At 38.3% G+C, this 22,699-nt stretch overlaps 1 protein-coding gene across 11 annotated transcripts in view; it reads left to right on the forward strand.

The window, feature by feature from the left end:
- Positions 1–20,652, forward strand: part of atp2b1a (ATPase plasma membrane Ca2+ transporting 1a) — a 151,792-nt gene extending 131,140 nt beyond the window's left edge. For 9 of the 11 annotated variants that reach the window (XM_089126800.1, XM_089126801.1, XM_089126799.1 and 6 more), the window contains 17 exons: positions 476–637; positions 1,264–1,302; positions 4,857–5,012; positions 6,257–6,471; positions 6,808–7,050; positions 8,858–9,099; positions 9,373–9,610; positions 12,004–12,183; positions 12,294–12,381; positions 12,483–12,589; positions 12,664–12,855; positions 13,517–13,730; positions 15,586–15,797; positions 15,878–15,985; positions 16,127–16,315; positions 16,649–16,735; positions 18,319–20,652. In XM_089126800.1, coding sequence (XP_088982926.1) covers positions 476–637; positions 1,264–1,302; positions 4,857–5,012; positions 6,257–6,471; positions 6,808–7,050; positions 8,858–9,099; positions 9,373–9,610; positions 12,004–12,183; positions 12,294–12,381; positions 12,483–12,589; positions 12,664–12,855; positions 13,517–13,730; positions 15,586–15,797; positions 15,878–15,985; positions 16,127–16,315; positions 16,649–16,735; positions 18,319–18,648 — 3,002 coding nt within the window. In that variant the 3' untranslated portion in view covers positions 18,649–20,652. Of the gene's footprint in view, positions 1–475; positions 638–1,263; positions 1,303–4,856; positions 5,013–6,256; positions 6,472–6,807; positions 7,051–8,857; positions 9,100–9,372; positions 9,611–12,003; positions 12,184–12,293; positions 12,382–12,482; positions 12,590–12,663; positions 12,856–13,516; positions 13,731–15,585; positions 15,798–15,877; positions 15,986–16,126; positions 16,316–16,648; positions 16,813–18,318 lie in introns of all 11 variants that reach the window. The other 2 variants (XM_089126803.1, XM_089126802.1) reach the window with 2 other exon arrangements.
- The last annotated feature ends 2,047 nt before the right edge of the window (positions 20,653–22,699 follow it).

Genomic DNA, 22,699 nt, shown 5'->3' on the forward strand with positions numbered 1-22,699 from the left:
CCAAATAAATGTTCAGATGTTGGCTATGTAGGACCTGCTGCCTCTCAGCAAGGCTATTGCACATCTTCAGCTAATCCCATTTTATGAAAGCAAGTTGATCCTCTGATAAAATGACATTGCTGTGTGCCTTCCCAGAGGAGATGAAGGGGGATTTGTGAGCCTGAGTGGGCACTCCTCCAGCGGAGCTTGCGTTTGCATGCTTTTGGCCTAGCAGAAACCTCTCCCGGACATTTTTTGTTTCATAGTCCCCCTCCTCAAGCCTCAATAATAGTGGAGTCATTTCCATTTTTTAAAAGCCCAATAAGTAAACAACTAGTGCTCATAGAGCATAATAAAAGAGTGCTAAAAACTGTTACCTGACTTGTGAATACTAAATACTCTACTAAATTTGGTACTCTGTGTGACATTGGATGGTTCATCTCTTTTTTTTAGTCTTCCACATATCCATTCATTCACCTCATATTCCTCTGTGCAGGTACTCATGTCATGGAGGGTTCTGGAAAAATGGTCGTCACTGCTGTCGGAGTCAATTCCCAAACTGGAATCATCTTCACGTTATTGGGGGCGGGAGAAGAGGACGAGGATGAGGAGGAGGAGAAGAAGAAAAAAGAAAAAGAGAAAAAGAAAGAGAAGAAAAGTAAGATGTCTGTATTATTTGGTGCCTTTTTAGTCTGTCTTAAAAACTAAAATAGACCACCCGTGGCTTTTTCATTCTGTAGCTACTGAGAAATGAATTGAATAGGTTCCTGTATTCACGAAAGTGTGCTTTTGTCTATCTCGGAAAAGATATATACAGTATATATTTTCATTTGTCAGTATTTTTCCGTCTGGTATTAAATGTCTGAAGCAGTGACTCCTGGAAAAATGTAACGAGTTCTCGTGCACTCCATTAACTATCTGCCATTTAATGCATTTCTGGCAGGCCGTGTTGGGGCTCCAAATGAGTGCCTGCAGATACATGAATATTTCAGTACTTTCAGAGGTTGAGCCCCAAGTTGCTGTTCAGTGACTGCGCACCTCTTTACAATTTTGTGTGTTTGGGGTCTTGCCACTGCAGTGGATTTGCAAGCCTCATGAGGTTGTGGCACACATCTGTTCTTAAATATTCAAGAGCCTTTTCTCATTCTGTTAAATCAAAGAGGAGATTTGCATAATTGGAAATGTGTTCAAATGCGCGCTGCAGAACCATCGCTTGCATAATGGTGAATAATTAATAAATTAGTGAGTGTTTGTAATGTGGTTTCTCTTTCTCTGTCAATACAGATAAAAAGCAGGATGGCTCTGTGGAGAACAGAAAGAAAGGTGAGTTACCCTATTGACTTAATGACATAATGAGCACCATATTGGCTTAGCAGGGCACTCTCTTACAAACTGCAGCCTGCATTAAAACCATCGACTTAACCCATTAGTGCTATTGGATCTTCATTAAAGCTTATCACACTAGTGAAGTGCAAAGAAAGTGTGTGTGTTGTGTGGAGAGGTTAGATTGGTTTTGGAGCTCAGCAGTTCAAAAGTTTGGGCCAGTGAGATTTTGAAATAAATAAATGCTTTTATTCAGTTAGAACACGTTCATTTGATCAAAAGTGACAGTAAATATATTTTACATTTGTCAAGAGTTTTATTTCAAATAATGCTGTTATTTTTAACTTTCTATTCAAATAATCCTCCCATAAACATAAAAATATCAAGCAGCATAGCTGATTTCAACATTTATAAAACAAAATGTTTCTTGAGCACCAAATCAGCATATTAGAATGATTTCTCAAGGACCCTGAAGACCGAAGAGCAATGGCTAATTGATCACAGGAATAAATTACATTTGAAAAATAATCAAAAGTTATTTAAATATATGCAGCCTTGGTGAGATTAAGGGTGTATTCACACCTGCCTTGTTTGGTTCGATTGAATCGAACTCTAGTTCGTTTGCCCCCTTGGTGCGGACCTTTTGGGCAGGTGTGAATACAGCAATCGAACTCGGGTGCGGACCAAACAACCGAATCGAGACCCAGCTGAAGAGGTGGTCTCGGTACGGTTCCAAACGGACTCTGGTACGGTTCGTTTACGGTGTGAACATGAACCGACCCAATTGCAAGAAAGCACTGCGTCGAAAGAGAATATTGCGCGTCTTTCTGCGCGTCGTGTGTGAATGTCTAATCGCGCAAAGATGCAAAAAAATAATAATTTGCAGTTCATAAAGCATTTGCAGTTCACCACCTTTTGGTGGTGGTTGACGAGTTTCCCCCTTAAAGCGAGTGCCGAGAAAAATTCTATATATAAATGTAATGAATTATTATTATTATTAATGTAAGGATAGTTACAATACAAGGATGATGATGCGTTAATTTACGTTAAACTGGACAAACTTAATCGCAAGCGTTAACATTGACAGCACTTGTTAGTACACAATTAGAATCTCATTATTTGAATGAGTGAACATAGCCCCTCTCTATGAATGAAAACTTTATACCTTCTCCGTCTTCTGTGCAGTGCCACTTGTAACGCAAAGTTGAGATGTTGCCCAGAGATAAAAAAAAAACAGTAGATGGTCGAATGAAAAGATGCACGAGAGACGAGAGTTGTCGTATTTCCCCGCGTTTATAGAGCCACTCAAACGTTACACTCGTCGTCTTCTCAAAATCCGAATTACAACTTCGTATAGATGACATTGTATTATATGATACTCATTAGTTTCTTCATATTGCGTTTGTACAGAATTAACACAAAATTAGTAAAAGAACAAATATTGCAGTATGAAATATATGGAAATATCTCCATGCTGAGCCTTTTTTGCACTTCCTGATTTCCCTTGAGAATCCTTGTCCAATGAATGGATGACCTTAGCACACGTGTGGTTTGGTTTACAGATTTTGGTTCACTTGCAAAAAGAGCAGTGTGAAAGCGAACCGTACAAAAAAAAAAAAAAATTTTATTTGGTCCGGACCAAAGCAAGTGAACTATCGGACTTTCCTGGTGTGAATACACCCTAAGAGACGAAGCTTGTTTCCGCCACTGAATATAAAAATAAAATAAATAATTGTGACTTATCTCACAATTCTGACTTTTTTTTTCTCACAATTGCAAGTTTATATCTCGCAATTCTGACTATATCACGCAATTCTGACTTTTTATCTTGCAATTCTGAGAAATAAAGTCGCAATTGCGAGATATAAAGTCAGAATTGCGAGATATAGTCAGAATTGCGAGATATAAAGTCGCAATTCTGAGAAAAAAGACAGAAGTGCGACTTTTTATCTCACAATTCTGACTTTTTTTCTCACAATTGCGAGTTTAGATCTGGCAATTCTGACTTTATGACACATAATTGCGAGTTTATATGTCGAAATTCTGACATCTTTTCTCAGAATTGTGAGATATAAACTTGCAATTGCGACTTAACAGGCAAATTCTAAGGGGAAAAAAGACTAACTTTTTTTCCCCCTCAGAATAGTTTAAATCTCACAATTCTGACTTTATATCACGCGTTTCTGACTTTATAACTCGCAATTGTATCTTTAAATCTTGCAATTCTGACTTTATATCTCACATTTCCAACTTTATATCACGCAATTCTGACTTTATATCTCGCAATTCTGACCATCACGCATTTCTGACTTTATAACAAGCAATTGCGACTTTATATCTTGCAATTCTGACTTTATAACTCGCAATTCCAACTTTATATCACACATTTCTGACTTTATATCATGCAATTGTGACTTAATTTCACGCAATTCTGACTTTATATCTCGCAATTCTGACTTTATATCTCGCAATTCTGACTTTATATCTCGCAATTCTGACTTTATATCTCGCAATTCTGACTTTATATCTCGCAATTCTGACTTTATATCACACAATTCTGACTTTCCATCTCGCAATTCTGAGAAATAATGTCAGAATTGCGAGAAGTAAACTCGCAATTGTGAGGAAAAAAAGTCAGAATTGTGAGATAAAAAGTCGCAATTACCTTTTATATTTTTCATTCTATGGCGGAAACAAGCTTCCATAAGAGACTTCTTTTAAAAAACATTGAAAACATTTTACCCACCTTTGAATTAGCATTGTGTGCAGCTCTTAGCCCAGATAGGTGCACGTATCTCGCTTGAAACCTTTTATGATCTAAAATCACCTATCCCAAGCAGGACAGTGTCCACATTCAGGCAGAATCAAACTCTACTCCGAAAGTAAACCATGCTTGTTTATTAAAGCCCCGGCTACAGATCGCCCTGCCAGAAATGAGCTTTAATCCACCAGACTAGCGTTACAGCTCTGTTAGTAGGAGCACAGCACGGTCGAATAGCAGTTCCACATCGCCCCTTACCCCCCGCTGATTCAGATGCAGTCACATTACCTCACATCACACACCCGTTAAATCCTGCACACAAGCCTACTACGTCATGCTTCAGCGGCGTTAGATGTAGAGATCCTGCTGTCTGCTTGTCTGTATGATTGCACGCATGCTGAGTTCTTTGTTTGTTTGATGTCACCTCACTGGCAGGCTGTACTTTTAGCACGCAGAGCGATGGCCTTGAGATCAGGCTGAGTGTGTGCATGTCGTCTTTTATAGCCGATAGTGATAAGTGATGGGCTGGACATCTCATGGCAATGAGACTTGCATGTCTCCCTAGGTGACTTGGTCACATGGGTTTGCATGTGGCTCTTAAACGTGAGGATGATCTTTGACTTTATAAATGAAAGATACTTTTTTTTTTTCTTATCACTATTAGGATTAATCTTCTCAATTATTTTTGTCATGTGAGGGAACCACAATTTAATTAGAAAAGGCTTCCTGTGGTCTGAGCAGTGAATTCCCGTGCCCACTGCATATTCACAGTTTTCTTTCTTTCTCTTCGTAGCTAAAGCCCAGGATGGTGCCGCAATGGAGATGCAGCCTCTAAACAGTGATGAAGCCGCTGAGGGTGAGGAGAAGAGAAAATCCAACATGTCAAAGAAAGAAAAATCCGTCTTGCAAGGAAAGCTGACCAAATTAGCGGTGCAAATCGGAAAAGCAGGTAAGCATGTTCACTTTGAGGGCATCTATATCTGCTAGTGTCTTCCTAAATAGAGGTCGACCGATTTGGTTTTTTTCACGCCGATATTGATATTTTTAAATCCAGGCCGATGGCCGATTAATGCTGCCAATTTATATTTTCTTGGTTTTTAACCTCTATTTGAAAGATCAAGTGTAAAAGAAATGATAATTACTTAACATATGCAAACTTTCTCAACAAAAACATTTTATCCTTTTCCTCCTGAAACATGTATTTTTGGTTTGTTTTGTTTGTTGATGGACAAAGACAAATAGACATAACCTAATTATCACAAAAAAAGGAGAAAAAAAACTTTAAATGATTTAATTTTTTATGTATACAAGATTTATTATATTTTATTTAATTTAACTTCTAACACTAACGTATTTCACTAGTAAATTGCTGTTGAACCACAAAAACAACCACCAGATTGGAAAATGATGTTTTACAAAAACTATAAATGCACCACACAACGCACCGTCCGTCTGTTGTTCTTCAGACAACGGCATCCCGCTGTTGGACCTTTTAGTCTACAGTGAAATATAGTCACACTTTACACTGTTTGGCCAGCATTTTAACCATGTTTAATCCAGCTACTAACTAACGGTCAGTGTTGTGCCTGAACGCGTTCATATTTATGCTGCTCACTCGGCTGGAAAATGACTCTAGCGGCAGCGTGCGTCAAACACGTGTTCCACGACAACCCTAGGCTGCCCACAGATGCGCCTGCCTAATATTCGGCTTGATATATTTGGATATTGGCCGATGCCGATTATGTAAAAAAAATGCCAAAAATCGGCCGATTAATCGGCCTACCTCTATCCCTAAACGCTGAGAAAACAACACTTTAGAAGGTAGATATTTTTTAAATCTACAGACTTTTTCTTCTGGGAAAACTAGCCAACTATATTGATGACTCATCCAGCATTACACAGATTTATGTCCAATCAAATGCCATCTTCTATGAAAAAATACCACCCCCAAATTCCATCTTCAACTGACTATCAATAGTTTCATGGCCGTGACATACTGTAACTAAAGCCTATTGGCTATTTAAAAATGGATGTCACAACCAAACTCAATAGGAAATATGTCAACACAGAACAGAAAACTGCATTTGTCAGGTGTGAGGTCTCGAAGCCCAAGTCAATCTCTCAGTGGTAATGTTTTTTTTTTTGGTGCGTGCATTGGGCTTTAGAGGTGTTAATGTGTGTCTCTATGTGCAGGTCTGGTGATGTCAGCCATCACAGTAATCATCTTGGTGGTGTTGTTCGTGGTGGACACTTTCTGGGTCCAGGGACGTCCTTGGGAAAAAGAATGCACGCCCATCTACATCCAGTTCTTTGTTAAGTTCTTTATCATCGGCGTGACTGTGCTGGTGGTGGCTGTCCCAGAGGGTCTTCCGCTGGCTGTAACCATCTCTCTGGCTTACTCTGTCAAAGTATGACCCTGCATCTTTTGTTTAAATGTTCACGGTTTTCATGATGTGGACATCTTAGAGGGGTGACGTTAGCCGTTTGATCTGACAATGTGCGGCATATGCTGATCTAATAATCATGATTTGCCATCTCTTCTCACATATCGCTTCGCATTTATTACCCGCCTCTTGTAGCTGTTACAGTAATATTACTTTGCCGGATTTCTGGCGTTTAGTTGGGGATTAGTGGACTTTACTGTTTAATCTTGCGCTCAATCTGTTTATTGTTTATTTGTCAGTTTATCACCTCCCTGCTACCAACCCTACTTTTCATTGTTTTGCTTTGCTGCTGTATTTCAGAAAATGATGAAAGACAATAATTTGGTGAGGCATCTTGATGCCTGTGAGACCATGGGCAATGCCACAGCCATCTGTTCAGATAAGACCGGGACTCTGACTATGAACCGGATGAAAGTTGTTCAGGTCAATGTCGCTGACAAGTACTACAAGAAAGTCCCTGAGCCTGATCTCATTCCTGCCAGCATCATGGAGCTGCTCGCAGTGGGCATCAGTGTCAACTGCGCTTACACCACCAAAATCATGGTGAGTTATTTTCATTAAAATAGGTTTTTTTTTTTAAATTGAGCATTTTTAAAGGATTAGTTCACTTTTGAAAAAACTTTTGCTGATAATTTACTCACCCCCATGTCATCCAAGATGTCCATGTCTTTCTTTCCTCAGTCGAAAAGAAATTAAGGTTTTTGATGAAAACATTCCAGGATTTTTCTCCTTATAATGGACTTCAATGGGAACCAGGTCCAACCGAGGTCCAAACGACAGTTATAACAGTTTCAGATGCAGCTTCAAATGTCTTTAAACGACACCAGACGATGAATAAGGGTCTTATCATGCGAAACGATCGGTTATTTCAAAGCTTATTCCAAAAATGTAACTTTTCTAAGGACAAATGCTAGCCTTGTAATATATTGTGAGGCACGTTTGCAACGTCACGTAATACGTAATTACGTTCAAAAGGTCACGGGCGACGTAGCCGGAAGTACAGAATCAAAATCGCCCGACATTGTTGTTTTACCTTTTAATTCCTTTTTTGTAAACGGCGTTTGAGTTAGTTTTCACGTTCAACCTATGCGTTCAACTTGTAAACACTCTGACTCTGTACTTTTGGCTACGTCGCCCGTGACCTTTTGAACGTAATTACGTATTACGTGACGTTGCAAACGTGCCTCACAATATATTACAAGGCTAGCATTTGTCCTTAGAAAAGTTACATTTTTGGAATAAGCTTTGAAATAACCGATCGTTTCGCATGATAAGACCCTTATTCATCGTCTGGTGTCGTTTAAAGACATTTGAAGCTGCATCTGAAACTGTTATAACTGTCGTTTGGACCTCGGTTGGACCTGGTTCCCATTGAAGTCCATTATAAGGAGAAAAATCCTGGAATGTTTTCATCAAAAACCTTAATTTCTTTTCGACTGAGGAAAGAAAGACATGGACATCTTGGATGACATGGGGGTGAGTAAATTATCAGCAAAAGTTTTTTCAAAAGTGAACTAATCCTTTAACTACACATTATCAGTCAAGTAGTGACTGGATTTTTTTTTTCTTAAAATCACAATAATAAAAAGACAAACAAATAGCAAAAACTGAAAATATAAAAAGGAAGGTTAATTAAAAATATTATTTCATATATAAATAGGCAAGAATGGAAGTCAATGGCTATCGTCAACTGTGTGGCTACCAACGTTCTGCAAAATACCTTCTTTTGTGTTCAACAGAAGAAACAAACTCATACAGGGTTGGAACAACTTGAGGGAGAATAAATGATGAAAGAATGTTCATTTTTTGGGTGAACTTTCCCTTTGAATAACAGTATATCATAATGCTGTATCTTTTACTGATATCAAGGTCCCACTTTATATTAAGTGGCTTTAAGTACTATGTACTTACATAGGAAAATAAGTACAATGTACTTATTGTGTTCAGGTTGTATTGTAAAACACTTTTGCTGCTATTGAGGTGTGAAATGGGTAAGGTTAGGGACCTATGGATAGTGGTGTGGTGGTATGGGTAGGTATCAGGATGGGTTAAGGTGTAAGGGAAGGGTCAACTGTGTAATTACAAATGTAATTGCATCAATTAATTACAGTTGTAATTACATGCAGGTATTTTCAAAATATATTAAGTACAATGTAAAAACATGTATGTACACAATAAGTCCAATGTATCAAAGTAGTAACTTCAATGTAAGTACATAGTACTTAAAGCCACTTAATATAAAGTGGGGCCGATATCAATTTGGGCAGTTTAGGACCGGTGGCTGAATTAAAACCCTTTTGCAAGATGTTTTAGTTTTTCCGATTTTGAACTAGATTATCTTTTCTTCCAGCCCCCTGAGAAGGAGGGAGGCCTGAATCGTCAGGTGGGCAACAAAACTGAATGTGCCTTGCTGGGTTTTGCCATGGACTTGAAAAAAGACTATCAAGCAATTCGCAACGAAATCCCTGAAGAGAAGCTTTACAAAGTCTACACCTTCAACTCCGTCAGGAAATCCATGAGCACCGTGCTGAAGAATGCTGACGGAAGCTTCCGGATGTTCAGCAAAGGAGCCTCTGAGATTCTGTTGAAAAAGTATGTCATGCTCAATCATAAATGCTTGGTTTGGTCATTGTTAATAGGATGCATTTCAAAGGATGAGTAAAACATTCTATCGCTTTTCTTAAACATGAGAGGTGTGAGAGGTGTGTCATCAATCTTGATTGGCAGATCAAATGCTTCACCTCCCCCTCCAAAAGCCCCTAGGCTGTGTTACTGATATATTTCCCTGGAGAAATTACTCGGATGGCTCAGTTGCTATGTGCTGCTGGGCATCTGCAATATCTTACCTGCTCTCTCCTCACCCAGGTGTTTTAAAGTCATGACAGCGACGGGTGAGGCTAAGGTTTTCCGGCCCAGAGACCGAGATGACATGATAAAGAAAGTGATCGAGCCTATGGCCTCTGAGGGCCTGAGGACCATCTGCCTGGCTTACAGGGACTTTCCTGTTTCTGAAGGAGAACCAGACTGGGAAAACGAGAACGATATCCTCAGCAGGCTCACCTGTTTGTGTGTCGTTGGTATTGAAGACCCAGTCAGACCAGAGGTACGAGCAGTAGCCATTTGAAACCAAACTTTCCTCCGCACATTACTCGCATTTTACATTTATATCCTTGTGTACATGTTAGAAAGCCACTAGAGTATTTCCATTTTGCTTAAAGGCTTGTCCTGACAGCGAGCGAGTTGGCACCAGCATCTGAATGCGCAAAAAAGAGACGGAGCACAACATTATAGGAGTGCAATAATTCGGACTAAAATATTAATTTTTCTAAAATATTTTATTTTTATTTGTTTGTTCTGTATGGAAATCAGAAGGATACAGTACAAGGAGGGGAATGAAACCCACTTGGGTTTATACAGAGCTACACTCCACTTACATGAATAAACAACAAAACAAAACTAACAAACAAACAAAAAAGAAGAAAAAGACAAAATAAAGACATGCAAACAGATAAGTTGAATGATAAAAAAGGAAGAAAAAAAAACATTTTATCAGAAACCTGATTATCCTTTAAACTGAAGGTTGATCAAAAGTGAAGAGCAACATATGAAGTAAACTAGATGCTGATATAATAAAATCAAAAAGTCTTTCAACTGTTTTTTTAAAGACAGACCAAGAAGACATACTGTAGATCTTTGGGACAAACTTAATTTACTCCATAATTGAGGACCCCTAAAGTATTTCTTGTTCACATTAAAGACATTAAATAAAAGGCTAAAATTTGAAATGTAACCAGTAATAAAAAAAAAAAATTGAATATCACTGTTTAGTGATTAATTTCTACTTTCATATGGTAAGCAATCAGTTTAACGTCACATAATGTTAAATTACACATGGCATACTTGGATACATTCAACATATTTGTTTTCATTGGATAATTTTGTAAACAATTTTGTAAATAATAATGGATAAATTAATAATGGAAATGATGCAGTGTTTCTCACAGGATTTTGTGAGACTGTTGTGGGTTGACCTCGGCCATACAATTATGCACATTAAGTTAAATTCATCAATCTGGTGCACTTTGAATGGGTTTGAGCTCCAACCCATATTCATTGTGCAAATTTAACAAAGAAAAAAATTAGTGAATTAACTTATAAAGTGTCTACATTCACACTGGTGTTTTAGGAAGCCAAGCAATAAGAATATAATAATAATTCTTTTATATTTTTATTGTTATTATCCCTATGACGGTAATAGTCATATATTGTAAAAGAAATGCTCTGTAAAATAAATGATAAATGTTTTTGAAGGCCGATACCGATACAAATATTTGTTGGTTTTAAAATCCGATATGCCGATATATCGGCCGATATTTTTTATTTTATTTATTTATTTATTTTCAGAAACGCGCAACAAAACATTAACAGATTTCCATAACATTAGTTATTTGTAGTTATTTATGAGTTTTCACTAAAATAATATGATAATGCATTTTTAAAAGAAACTTGTTTCTTTTATTATCACAGCAGAACAGACTGATGATAGTGGCATTAGCTAGCTTTGTGGTTAGCTAGTCTGTGATGAGCCATAATTTAGCAATGGATAACGTCATACTGCAAACTGTAAAACATACATTTTCAATATAACAGGCCAAGGAGAGATGATGCGTCTCATTGCTATAACTGTCACGCGCTATTAAAGATATACTTCAGTCACATTGTCAAAAGTTAAAAGGACAGTCAGTCAACTACACTGTAACAACACAACGCAACTATTAATAGCTAATTCCGCTTCACTCTCAGCAAAACTGGACATGATAGTCACAAATTTTGTCATGCTTATTTGAGTTAAGAGAACTGATGGGGATGTTCTTTTAATTGTTATTCAAGCAATGTATGTCTCGTGACCAATTCAACGAGTGTTGCCAACAGGGACGGTGTAGAGTGCCCTCTGGTGGACAAACTATACAACTCCAACACTCATGACATGGTTCAAGCGTGTTTCATCCTTTTTTATTTTATTTTTGAAATATTAATTTATCGGCCATTATAACTGCCGATACCGATAGTTTGGAAAATGCCTAATATCGGCCGATAATATCGGCCTGGCTCTACTTCCTAATATTATATTTCTTTATGTTACAATAGTAAATTTCTTTAGTTCTAATTTCTACACTTGCAAGAGGAAAACCCTTGAGCTTTTAAAAAATGTGCAACTTCACTTTGAAATGACTTATTTAGTCACAGCCTTTTGCTGTTTATTTCGAGGATAACGCAATATTGCAATAAGACATTTTATGCAAAGTTTAAATATATTTTCGGTTCATTATGAAACTGTGGTGGGACCGATGGGAAAATGAAATAAAGATTTTTCCCTAATGTATTAAAGAAAGTAGTAATTATTTATCAAAATAATAATTTGTTGCAGCAGACCTAGTAAAATTCAACCATAGAAATAACTATTTTTGCATTAACAACTTCTCGGTTCCTGCTCAGGTCCCTGATGCCATTAGAAAGTGCCAGCGTGCTGGAATCACAGTGCGCATGGTCACCGGGGACAACCTTAACACTGCCCGCGCTATAGCATCTAAATGTGGCATCCTGCAGGCAGGAGATGACTTCCTCTGCTTGGACGGCAAAGAGTTCAACCGCCGGATCCGGAATGAAAAGGGAGAGGTAAAAAGGCGCAGTCTATTAATGGCAGGACTTTGCACACAAACACAGAAGCTCACAAGCTCATGATATGGTTCCTCTTTTTTTTTTTTTTTTTTTTTTTTTTTTTTCAGATCGAACAAGAGCGAATAGACAAAATATGGCCTAAACTCCGAGTGCTGGCGAGATCTTCACCGACAGACAAGCATACACTAGTCAAAGGTGCTCAGAGACTTGCTCCTAGAGTATGAGCGATTCATTCTGTGCTCAAAAAGTGTCTCTGGATTTGCTGCGTGTATTGACGTATATGTCTTTTCCTTCAGGTATAATTGACAGCACTGTTTTGGAGAAGAGGCAGGTTGTGGCGGTAACAGGAGACGGCACCAATGATGGCCCTGCCTTAAAAAAGGCCGATGTTGGGTTTGCCATGGTATGCGCCTGCAGGATTCTGTGCATCGGATTTTGATTTGAATGCCTTTTATATTGTGTGCTTGTTATTTTCAGGGCATTGCTGGCACAGACGTGGCTAAAGAAGCCTCTGATATCATCCTCACCGACGACAACTTCAGCAGCATTGTCAAGGCAGTCATGTGGGGGCGGAATGTGTACGACAGCATTTCAAAATTCCTCCAGTTCCAGCTCACCGTCAATGTGGTGGCTGTGATCGTGGCCTTTACTGGAGCTTGCATCACACAGGTATCATTTAAAAAAAAGCCTCTCTTCTACCATGAAGCACAATAATGCCGCCGCTGACCTGGCTGTTAAGATAAATAGTTCAGTTCTGCGGCTTAACAGATGAACCATGGTGGGTGATGATGGGAGCAGCTGATTGCTACCCATCCTGTGTGAAGTGATTGGAAATTGTTAGGCTGAGGCATGAAGACTTGCAGGCTGTCAGCATGGGATCTGGCACTGCTGTCCACAGACAAAGCACCAGTCCAAAATGAGCCAGCTCTCCTCTGGTAAATGGAATGATAGTGGAGCTGATTGCAGTTGAGGTCCCGTATTATTGCATAATGAACGGGAGGATTACATTCGTGCTTTTGCATTGCTGTCAGTAGCCAAGGCTGGACGTGGGCTCAGGCCTCAGGTGTTCTGCTCATTTCAGATGTAATTGTCCCTGGATATTGGCCCACTCAGTATCTGTGCTCGCAGACTCCGCCAGAATTTCAGCACCTCTAATTCATAGTTCTGCGCTTCTAATCGGATCATTTTTCAGCTCCGTATTCACGTTTAAATACATTAAATTGGGCAAAATGCAAAACGTCAGTACTCATGCAAATGCAGAAGTGAGAGGGTGTTTTTGAGCATTATGAGGTCAGAACGGTCACCTCTGTTCTCTCTCTCTCTCTCCCAGGACTCTCCGTTGAAAGCTGTACAGATGTTATGGGTAAATCTGATTATGGACACATTTGCCTCTTTGGCCTTGGCCACTGAACCACCCACCGAATCTCTTCTGCTGAGGAAGCCTTACGGCCGTAATAAACCCCTCATCTCCAGGACAATGATGAAAAACATATTGGGTCATGGGGTCTACCAGCTCACCATCATCTTCACTTTGCTCTTTGCTGGTAAGAACTTGCACATGTTCAGGCAACAGAATGATTAAACCAACCGAGTCAGATTGTGATAAGTTGAAATAATATGAATAGGGGAAAGCGAGGCACAACCTAACGCATTTTGGTTTGGGCTCAATTAATTAAAAAAAAATAATTAGGTTATATTAAGGTTTTTTTTACACAAGCAACATGCACATCTCTGCTACAAATTAACACTTAAAGGTTTTTTTCTAGGACCTACCATTTTCGTACAGTTGGACTGAAAGTGACTGAAGTGCAAATGTTGCAACTTACCCCATGTGCGGGGTTAATTGTAACAGACAAAGGGGTTAGTTGCAACACTTGTGTGTATCACACATAATATTTGTATAGTTTGGTATTGTTTGTGCATCTATCCATACATCCATCCCTCATCCAATCATCCTTCTATTGTGGATCAATATCATGGATAGAGACATAGAAAAGGGCTGCACAGTTTTGCAATAAATAATAATAAATAAAATTATAAAATATTGTATTTGAAATTGAATCAGATTTGTGTGTGGCAGCTGTAACAGTAATAATAATATAAATGAGATTAAAATAAAAAATTAAAGGGTTTATTGTAGGGCTGTGCAAAAATTAATTGCGATTAATCGCATCCAAAATAAAAGTCTGTGTTTACATAATATATTTGTGTGTGCTGTATATAATTATTTTGTATATATAAATACACACACATGCATGTATATATTTAAGAAAATGTGTTATTCATATATAACATATTTATATTTATACAATATAGATTATGTATTTATAAATATATACAGAATTTAAGCGCAAACAATTCTTAAATATATACATGCATGCATGGGTATTTATATATACAAATAAATTATATACAGCACACACAAATATATTATGTAAACACAGACTTTTATTTTGGATGCGATTAATCGCAATTAACTTTTGCACAGCCCTAGTTTATTGCATTAAAAACAGACCATATTTTTAATAAATAAACAAGTTATCATTTATAGTAAACTAAATTTGAAATTCCAACATTGTTTGTGAAAGTCCAACAAAGTTAAATGTATACTCAAACCTGAAAGTGTGGCTCCGTTTTTATTTGATTATCATTGTAGATAATTTAGTTAACCCTAACCCCGCAGTGTATGACATATTTTAAGCCTAGCTAACAGTCGCTAGGAATTGCTGACATGTTTCAAAACGGTGCTATGTTTAAGCCAACAAGACAGTGATTAAGGCAATATAAAGTTAGATTTGGAAGCGTATACACCCTACTCAGAAACCGAAAAAAATCTATGATGAAAATGAAGAGTTCAGATGCAAAAGCCTCTAAGTGCCATTTGAAATTTTCTTCTAGAATGATAATTTTTTATCAAGCTTGTATATTTAAGTTCAGTGATTTCACTTAAATGGCAATGATAATTACCTATTAATTGTTATTTAAGTGAAATTACTGAACTTAAATATGCAAGTTTGATAAAAATCATCATTAAAGAAGAAAATTTCAAATGGCATTTAGAGGCTTTTGCATCTGAACTCTTCAAATATTTACTTTTATAGTGTCAAAACACTCTTTGTCCACGAAATCTAATCAAAACTTTCCGCAAACTCGCGGGAGGCCGTCTTCTGGCAGCGAGAGAAAAAGAGCGGAAAGACAACCTGCTTGATCCTGACGAACTATGTAAAAAAACAGTGTTACGTTGTGCCCCGCGCTCCCCTAATTATTAATAGCCAACAGTTGTTAGTTTTAATTGTTTTGTAAGCCATTTGACTGCACCCTTTCCATCATATCTGCTGTTATATCCTAAATACAAAGAGCCTTATTTCTAACATTTCAATGTTCTGTTCAACTTTTTAGGTGAGAAAATATTCGACATCGACAGTGGGCGTAACGCCCCTCTTCACTCCCCCCCTTCTGAGCACTACACCATCGTCTTCAACACCTTTGTGTTGATGCAGCTGTTTAATGAAATCAATGCACGAAAAATCCATGGCGAACGAAACGTCTTTGAAGGCATTTTCAACAATTTGATCTTCTGTAGCATCGTCTTTGGGACTTTTCTTATTCAGGTACGAGTCCACATTGACTACTTGAACACTTCAAGCATAAAATCATGAACTCAATAAGCGATCGACACTTTCCCCCTCAGATTGTGATCGTTCAGTTTGGAGGAAAGCCATTCAGCTGTGTGGGGCTCAATATTGAACAGTGGCTATGGTGCGTCTTTTTGGGCTTTGGATGTCTACTCTGGGGACAGGTGAGCGTCGTCTGGCTACTCCTCCTTATATTATATAAATCAGCTTCTTGTAACACAAACTCCTCAATAGTGACAGAGCAGTGCCCCCTAATGGCAGTGAGCTAAATTGCATGACAGAGAATTTTTTTGATATCCATTCAGATCATTTCCTCGATCCCCACGAGTCGGCTGAAGTTCCTGAAGACCGCTGGTCACGGCACGCAGAAAGAGGAAATCCCAGATGAGGAGCTGGAGGAGCTGGATGACTTGGAGGAGATCGATCATGCCGAGCGAGAGCTCCGCAGGGGGCAGATTCTTTGGTTCAGAGGCCTCAACCGCATTCAGACTCAGGTAACCTCTCGAAAACAGTCAGGATTCCTAGCGCCCGCCTTTGGATTATTACTTGCCCTTTTCTGATTATGGTTTGAGTTATTACACCCTCCACTCGATCCACCACTTAAGAGAGGGTTTATGAATGCAGTTTGTCAGAGCAATAATCCGATCAATGCTAAAGGCGAATGTCAGGTCAGGTTCTTTTAATTCAGTGCCTTTTTTTCTCTCAGCTGCTCTCTGTCTTCTTTATATGGGTGCCCTTCTTCCTCTATCCCTTCTCTTTTCTCACTTCTTCCTCTTTCTCTCTCCTGTGCGTTCTCTGGGCCTGTCACACTCTCTGATTCCTTCCAGATGGATGTAGTGAGTGCGTTCCAGAGCGGAATTTCCTTTCAGGCGGCCGTCAGGCGCCAGCCCTCCAGCACCAGCCAACAGCACGATGTAACCAATGTTTCTAGCCCTACACATGTAGCCTTATCTCCTGCTACTGCCTTCAACACCGCTTCTGCCACTGTCGGGTGTGAGTGCGTGTTTATTAGTGCATGACAATTAACATTTCCTCCTCTCGCCTAACGGTCTTCATTCTTCTCCTAATGTCTCCTGCTCTCTCGTCCGAAACGATCTCGAAACATCTTCCACATTGCTTCTCGATGTTAACGGCTTGAGTGTTAAGGTTGGGGTGTCAGTGTCTGTGTTTGATGGCTTTGGCTGGGTTTCACCAACGAAGAGTAGTTGTCTAATAGCGTCTGGTGTGTCTGCAGCCCTGCGCGTGCTCTCCAGGCTCTTAGTCTCTTCCGCGTGTAAATGTTTTGAGTATACGCCCATGGTCACACCGATAACCCAGCCAGTCGCACCAAATTGGTCCATTTTTAAGGCATCGTTGTGGTGAGTGTTTCAGGTCTTTTAACAGATATGCTGGATGTTGTGCTGTAGTTTAGCCACAAACGAACTTCCTTTCCTGTGGTTTGCTCGTTCACCCGTTACTGTCCGTTCTCAACGCGGTTTCTTCTTACTCACACATACTCCACTCAGTGGCAGTTTTCTCATTCTCTTTCTCTCTGTCTGTCTTCTTTCATGTGACTTTGTTATTTCACAGGGATGGTCTGCGACTGGAAGAGAAGCTGGTGAAATCATGTGGTTTCTGTTTGTCTTCTAACCACGTCAATATTTCCATCTTTCATCAGGTCCTGGCTCGTCCACAAACCCCTTTTTCTCTGTTCAGGGCACTTTGTGTTTTGTTTGAAAGTGTCTTTTTGTGTTTAGTCTTGAAATGGGCCGATAAAACGGATATCGGAGTTTGGGAAACGTTACGACACTGACTGCCGCGTATTCCTTCTTAGATTCTGTGAAATGTGTCATGGGCTATACTCAAAGGTTTACCTCTGTTGAAACACAAGGTAGCGCTGCTCTGCATGGGTCACATCTCTAGACCGTTTGTGAATTTACTTGTGCTGGTTAGCTTAAACTTGCTTGGCTGCTTTAAAGTTTTGCGTCTCTATTTTTTCACAACATAATAAGTGACCTATCCCCCCCCCCCCCCACCAATACAAGCATGTCCAAAAGTATTAACCTCATGTGTTGAGCTGTGTCCTCTGGGGTTACCATCTCCTGTCTCCTGTTTTCTTTCTCTCTCTATTTCTCATTTGCATTTTGAATAATTGGCTATATGTGTTTTACAACTGAGAAGTTCTTTCCAGTTTGGTACTGAGAAAAGAGGATTTTCTGTCCCTTGGTCAGAGGATAAGCTCACCGTAACACAAGCATCAGGTTTTCAAGAGTTGTTTGTCTCTCTTGCACGACATCTGACCGCTCACACGCTCTCTCTCTCAGATGGTTTTGGTGCGCTAACCTCACTGCTCTCCACTCATCAATTAAAACCAGCCCATTTGGCCTTTGGTTTAACCTTTACTTAAAAAAAAAAAGAACGAAAAAGAAGTGATGTTTGACTTTGTGTGCCTGTTGTGGACGTGTGGACCTGTGTCTGCGAGCGGCGAGGCTGACTTTGCGCCCCGTTCTACCCACAGATCCGAGTGGTGAATGCATTCCGCAGCTCGCTGTCGCCCTATGAGGGCCTGGAGAAGCCAGAGTCTCGCAGCTCCATCCACAACTTCATGACCCATCCGGAATTCCGGATAGAGGACTCGGAACCCCACATCCCCCTCATCGACGACACGGATGCAGAGGACGACGCCCCCACTAAGAGAAACGCCACACCCACCCCTCCTCCCCCGCCCTCGCCCAATCAGAACAATAACGCCGTGGACAGCGTCATCCACCTCTTCCTGGATCCCAGCAAGTCAGCCACTCCCTCAACTCCCGGGAGCCCCATGCACAGCCTAGAGACGTCCCTTTGATCAGCTCCGCCCCTCGGTACTACACACAACACCTCTGGAGAACTCATTGGATGAGAGGGGCGGAGCCAAGGAGCTCTCGGGAGCTTAGCTCTTAGCTTTCGCTTCTCTTTATCTAGATGGTGTTGTACATTTGTTCTTTTTGCCCTTTGCTTATTCAAACACTGATTTCTGCATCATTTGGCTGTTAATATTTTGAATTATTTATGTTTTTTGGAAGACGCAGGTCTGTTTACAAAGTTTGTAGATACTTTTTTTTTTTTTTTTTTTTTCTGTTTGTTGGTGGAAGAGCTTCCTGATGCAGAGAAATGGGGACAAATGAAATAAGAGAAATATTTCAGATACTGCTGTATTTTCAGGAAAAAAAGGGTGTTTCTATGGAAACCGAATTATTTTTGCCTGCAAGTTTTATTTGTTATATATTTGTAGATACATAGAACCTTCTAGCCAAATAGAAAACACTAAGGCTTGTATAGCAGAGAAGGTATTGAGGTCCATGTGATTTTTTTTTTTTTTTTTTTTTTTTTTTCATTGGACTGGTGATGGGAGGGAGCCGTAGTTGAGGATCTGTCCTTTCATCTCCTCTCATACTTATTTCATCCCTTAAAGTGGTTAGTTTTTTTTTGTTTGTTTTTTTAAGTTCCAAGATTCCATGTCTCATTCTCATTTGGAAGTTGAATTGTGTGAAATGGCTGGAGTCTTCACGCTTTTAACGGTGTGATTTTTGAAGTGGAGGCCACACCATGTCAGCCTTTAAAGAATGAATGCATCTGTGATTTAACTTATTTGAAATGGTCCACAGTACGTTTAAGTCCCTGCCAATGTATCATAAGTTTGTTTACTCAGGCTGAAAAAAATAAAACTAGAAAATTGAAAAGGATGCAATGATTTAAAAAGTACAGAATTTTAACTTAAGAATGTCTTTTAGGTAGTCAATTGTTGTCTCGGTCAAAAGGAAAAATAAAGGAAGGAAAAAGAGTGAATTGTTTTCAAATTTTGTTTCTTTTTTTTTTTCCTTGTTTGTTTCTTCGAAAGAAAATATTTCCTCAAGTGTTTTGGTTTGTTGGTCATATGAAAATGACAAAGGTTGTACTTTTTTTTCTCTCTCTCTCCATATTCCATAAAGATTGCTGTCAGTTAAAACAATATTGCTGCAATTGTTTGTAGAATATATTTAAGACCTGAAGTACTGGAAACAAAGGAATCAACGTGAAGAATTTTTTAAAAAAACATGCGTATAACACTGGTGTCACAGCACAGGGTACTTTATTTCAGATTCCCAAGGAACGTTTTGATACAGACCATATAAATAAATTTGTATTTTTATGCGGAAATGAGAACATCTCAACCTGCTGAACCAGACCTACAGGGATTTTACATAAATTATATTCATGGGGGGGTGGGACACTCTTTAAACAAGGGTCGTGATTGGTTCTCCAAGTAATATAATACTCAGGGTGGCTAATAGCATGAAACTTATGGTCAAAATACTTACATGTTTTGTGTTTTTTGTAATGTTCAGGAGTAGACTTAATTTTTTTGGCAGCGGGTTCCAATTCAGACTGTTGCTTCTCTCCATTAGTTGGTTCATGTATGGGTGTAATAAAGGAGAAGAAAGATAGAAAAACAGGAGAAAGGAATTCAGATTTGTTCAGTCATTGCAACTGCACTTTTTTTTAAATAAGATATTTCGGGGATATATTTTTTTTTTTCATGTTTATTAAATAAATAAACACAACTGCTTGAGTTTGCTATTTAGAATAGATATATTAAAATAATCCATAACTTTTTTTTTTTTTCCTATAGCGTCTTCCTATAATGGGAATGAATGTTTATCCATCAGTTTTAAGGATCTGTTTTGTTTTGTTTTTTAAATAACGTTTGGAAATAAAAGAACATGTCTGTTTATCTTGCGCAATGTAAATGGATATCGTGATTCAACTTACATTTTAAACTTGTCGAGTATCGTGTATGGTTTTTAAGAATAAAAATTGATATTTAGCGTAACCTGAGGGCCATGTTTTCCTTCATGTTGAGCACACATTAGATTAAATAAGCATAATGCAATATTTTTCATATAAAAAAGGCATACTAAAAGCAGTCCATCCGGCTATTAGAATTCTTCAGAAGCCGTTTAGCTTAAATTGTACCCAGCCTTAATCGTCATTATTGTATTTTTACCAGTAAGAATTCAATTAGAGAGCTTTACAATTTAATTCCTACTAGTAGCAGTTACAATTATAGAGCTCTCTAATTAAATTTTTACTAATAACAATTATGATTAGAGAGCTCTCTAATTCGATTTTTACTAGTAAGAATGTAATTGCAGAGCTCTTTAATTGAATTGTAGAGCTCTTTAAATCAGTTTTTACTATTAAGAATTACATTAAGAGAGCTCTTTAATGCAATTCTTACTAGTAAAAACTGATTTGGAGAGCTCTACAATTCAATTCTTACTAGTAGAAATTACAATTAGAGAGCTCTCTAACTCAATTCGTACTAGTGAAAATGCAATTTCAGAGGTCTCCAATTCAATTATTACTAGTAACAATTACAATCAGAGATCTCAACAAATGAATTTTTAATATGTCTCCATTGACTTACATTCATTTTTAATTAGAGAGCTCTCAAATCGAATTGTTTGTAAGAATTACAATTAGAGCTCTACAATTGAATTGTTACTAGTAATTACAATTAGAGAGCTCTCTAATCCAATTATGACTAGTGGCAATTGCAATTCGAGAGCTCTCATTAAATTCTTACTAGTGACAATTCAATTAGAGAGCTCTTGATTTGAATTAAATAGCTCTGCAATTGCATTCTTACTAGTATCAATTCATTTAGAGAGCTCTCTAATTCAATTCTTACTAGTAACAACTCAATTGCAAAGCTCTTTAATTAAATTATTACTAGTAACAATTCCAATTAGAGAACTCTCGAATTCAAATTTTTTACAATTATGCCTTACGATAAGCTTTTTTATAAGCTTTTATAAACTAAACATATTTAGATATATGGAAATCGTCTTCCATTGCGATTTCCCATATATCTAAATACGTTTAGTGAAACGTAGAACTTCCAATATCTCCGTGTAAACAATGTGTGACGTAGACGCAAGAGAGATCACTTCCGGCGTAACGTCTGGAGACGGTTCAGTTGGACATCTGATTCAGATCAGTTCGACGGCTGTTAACAAGAGGTAAAAACTATATAAATACTGTTCGTTTTCTCACACAAACCGCTCGTTTTGTGTCTTAGGCCATCAGTGTGTACTTACATTCATGAGTCATTAAATCATGTTTAATTTGGACTTCTCTGTGCATGCTCTTTTTGGACCCCCTGAACTGCATTACATGACTGACAGACAACAACGGTTTGACCGAAAAATGTCAAAATTGAAAAAAACTGTGGAAAAAAAGACATACATCTTGGATGCCCTTGAGGTAAGCTAAAACATATCCAAAATTAATTTCAAAGTGAACTAACCCTTTAAAAACTTACTGACTCGATGCCTCTCAAAAGTAAGGATGCACATTTCGGCAATTATAATTACGTAACCATCTCTATTTAGTTGTTATGATGCTATTCATATTTAAGTTTTGTACTTGGAATGACTGAGAATCTTTCATCTTACCGGTTTGTCTGAAAAACCAAAGCCCAGGAAGTCAAGGGCAACAACTCTGTTAAAGCTTTGAGTCAGAGAATCTACAAAACTAAAGATAAAGATTCAAAAGACTTCATCACCAAATGCTGTGCAATGAAAACCTGAACTGTGTAAATTATCAGGACCATCAGAGCTTCACAGAACACCAACTAACTCTATTATTAAACATGAATCCAGCAGACTATTAAAGGGATACTCATTTTACCACTCCCCCAGAGTTAAACAGTTGGGTTTTACCGTTTTTGAATCCATTCAGACGATTTTCTGATATTTAGAAGAATATCAGGAACCAGACAGTTTTTGGTCTCATTGACTTCCATAGTAGGAAAAAATATATATACTATGGAAGTCAATGAGACCAGAAACTGTCTGGTTACTGATATTCTTCTA

The sequence above is a fragment of the Pimephales promelas genome, chromosome 24 (assembly GCF_988280905.1).
Source record: "Pimephales promelas chromosome 24, fPimPro1.hap1.1, whole genome shotgun sequence".
NCBI classification, from domain to species: domain Eukaryota; kingdom Metazoa; phylum Chordata; class Actinopteri; order Cypriniformes; family Leuciscidae; genus Pimephales; species Pimephales promelas.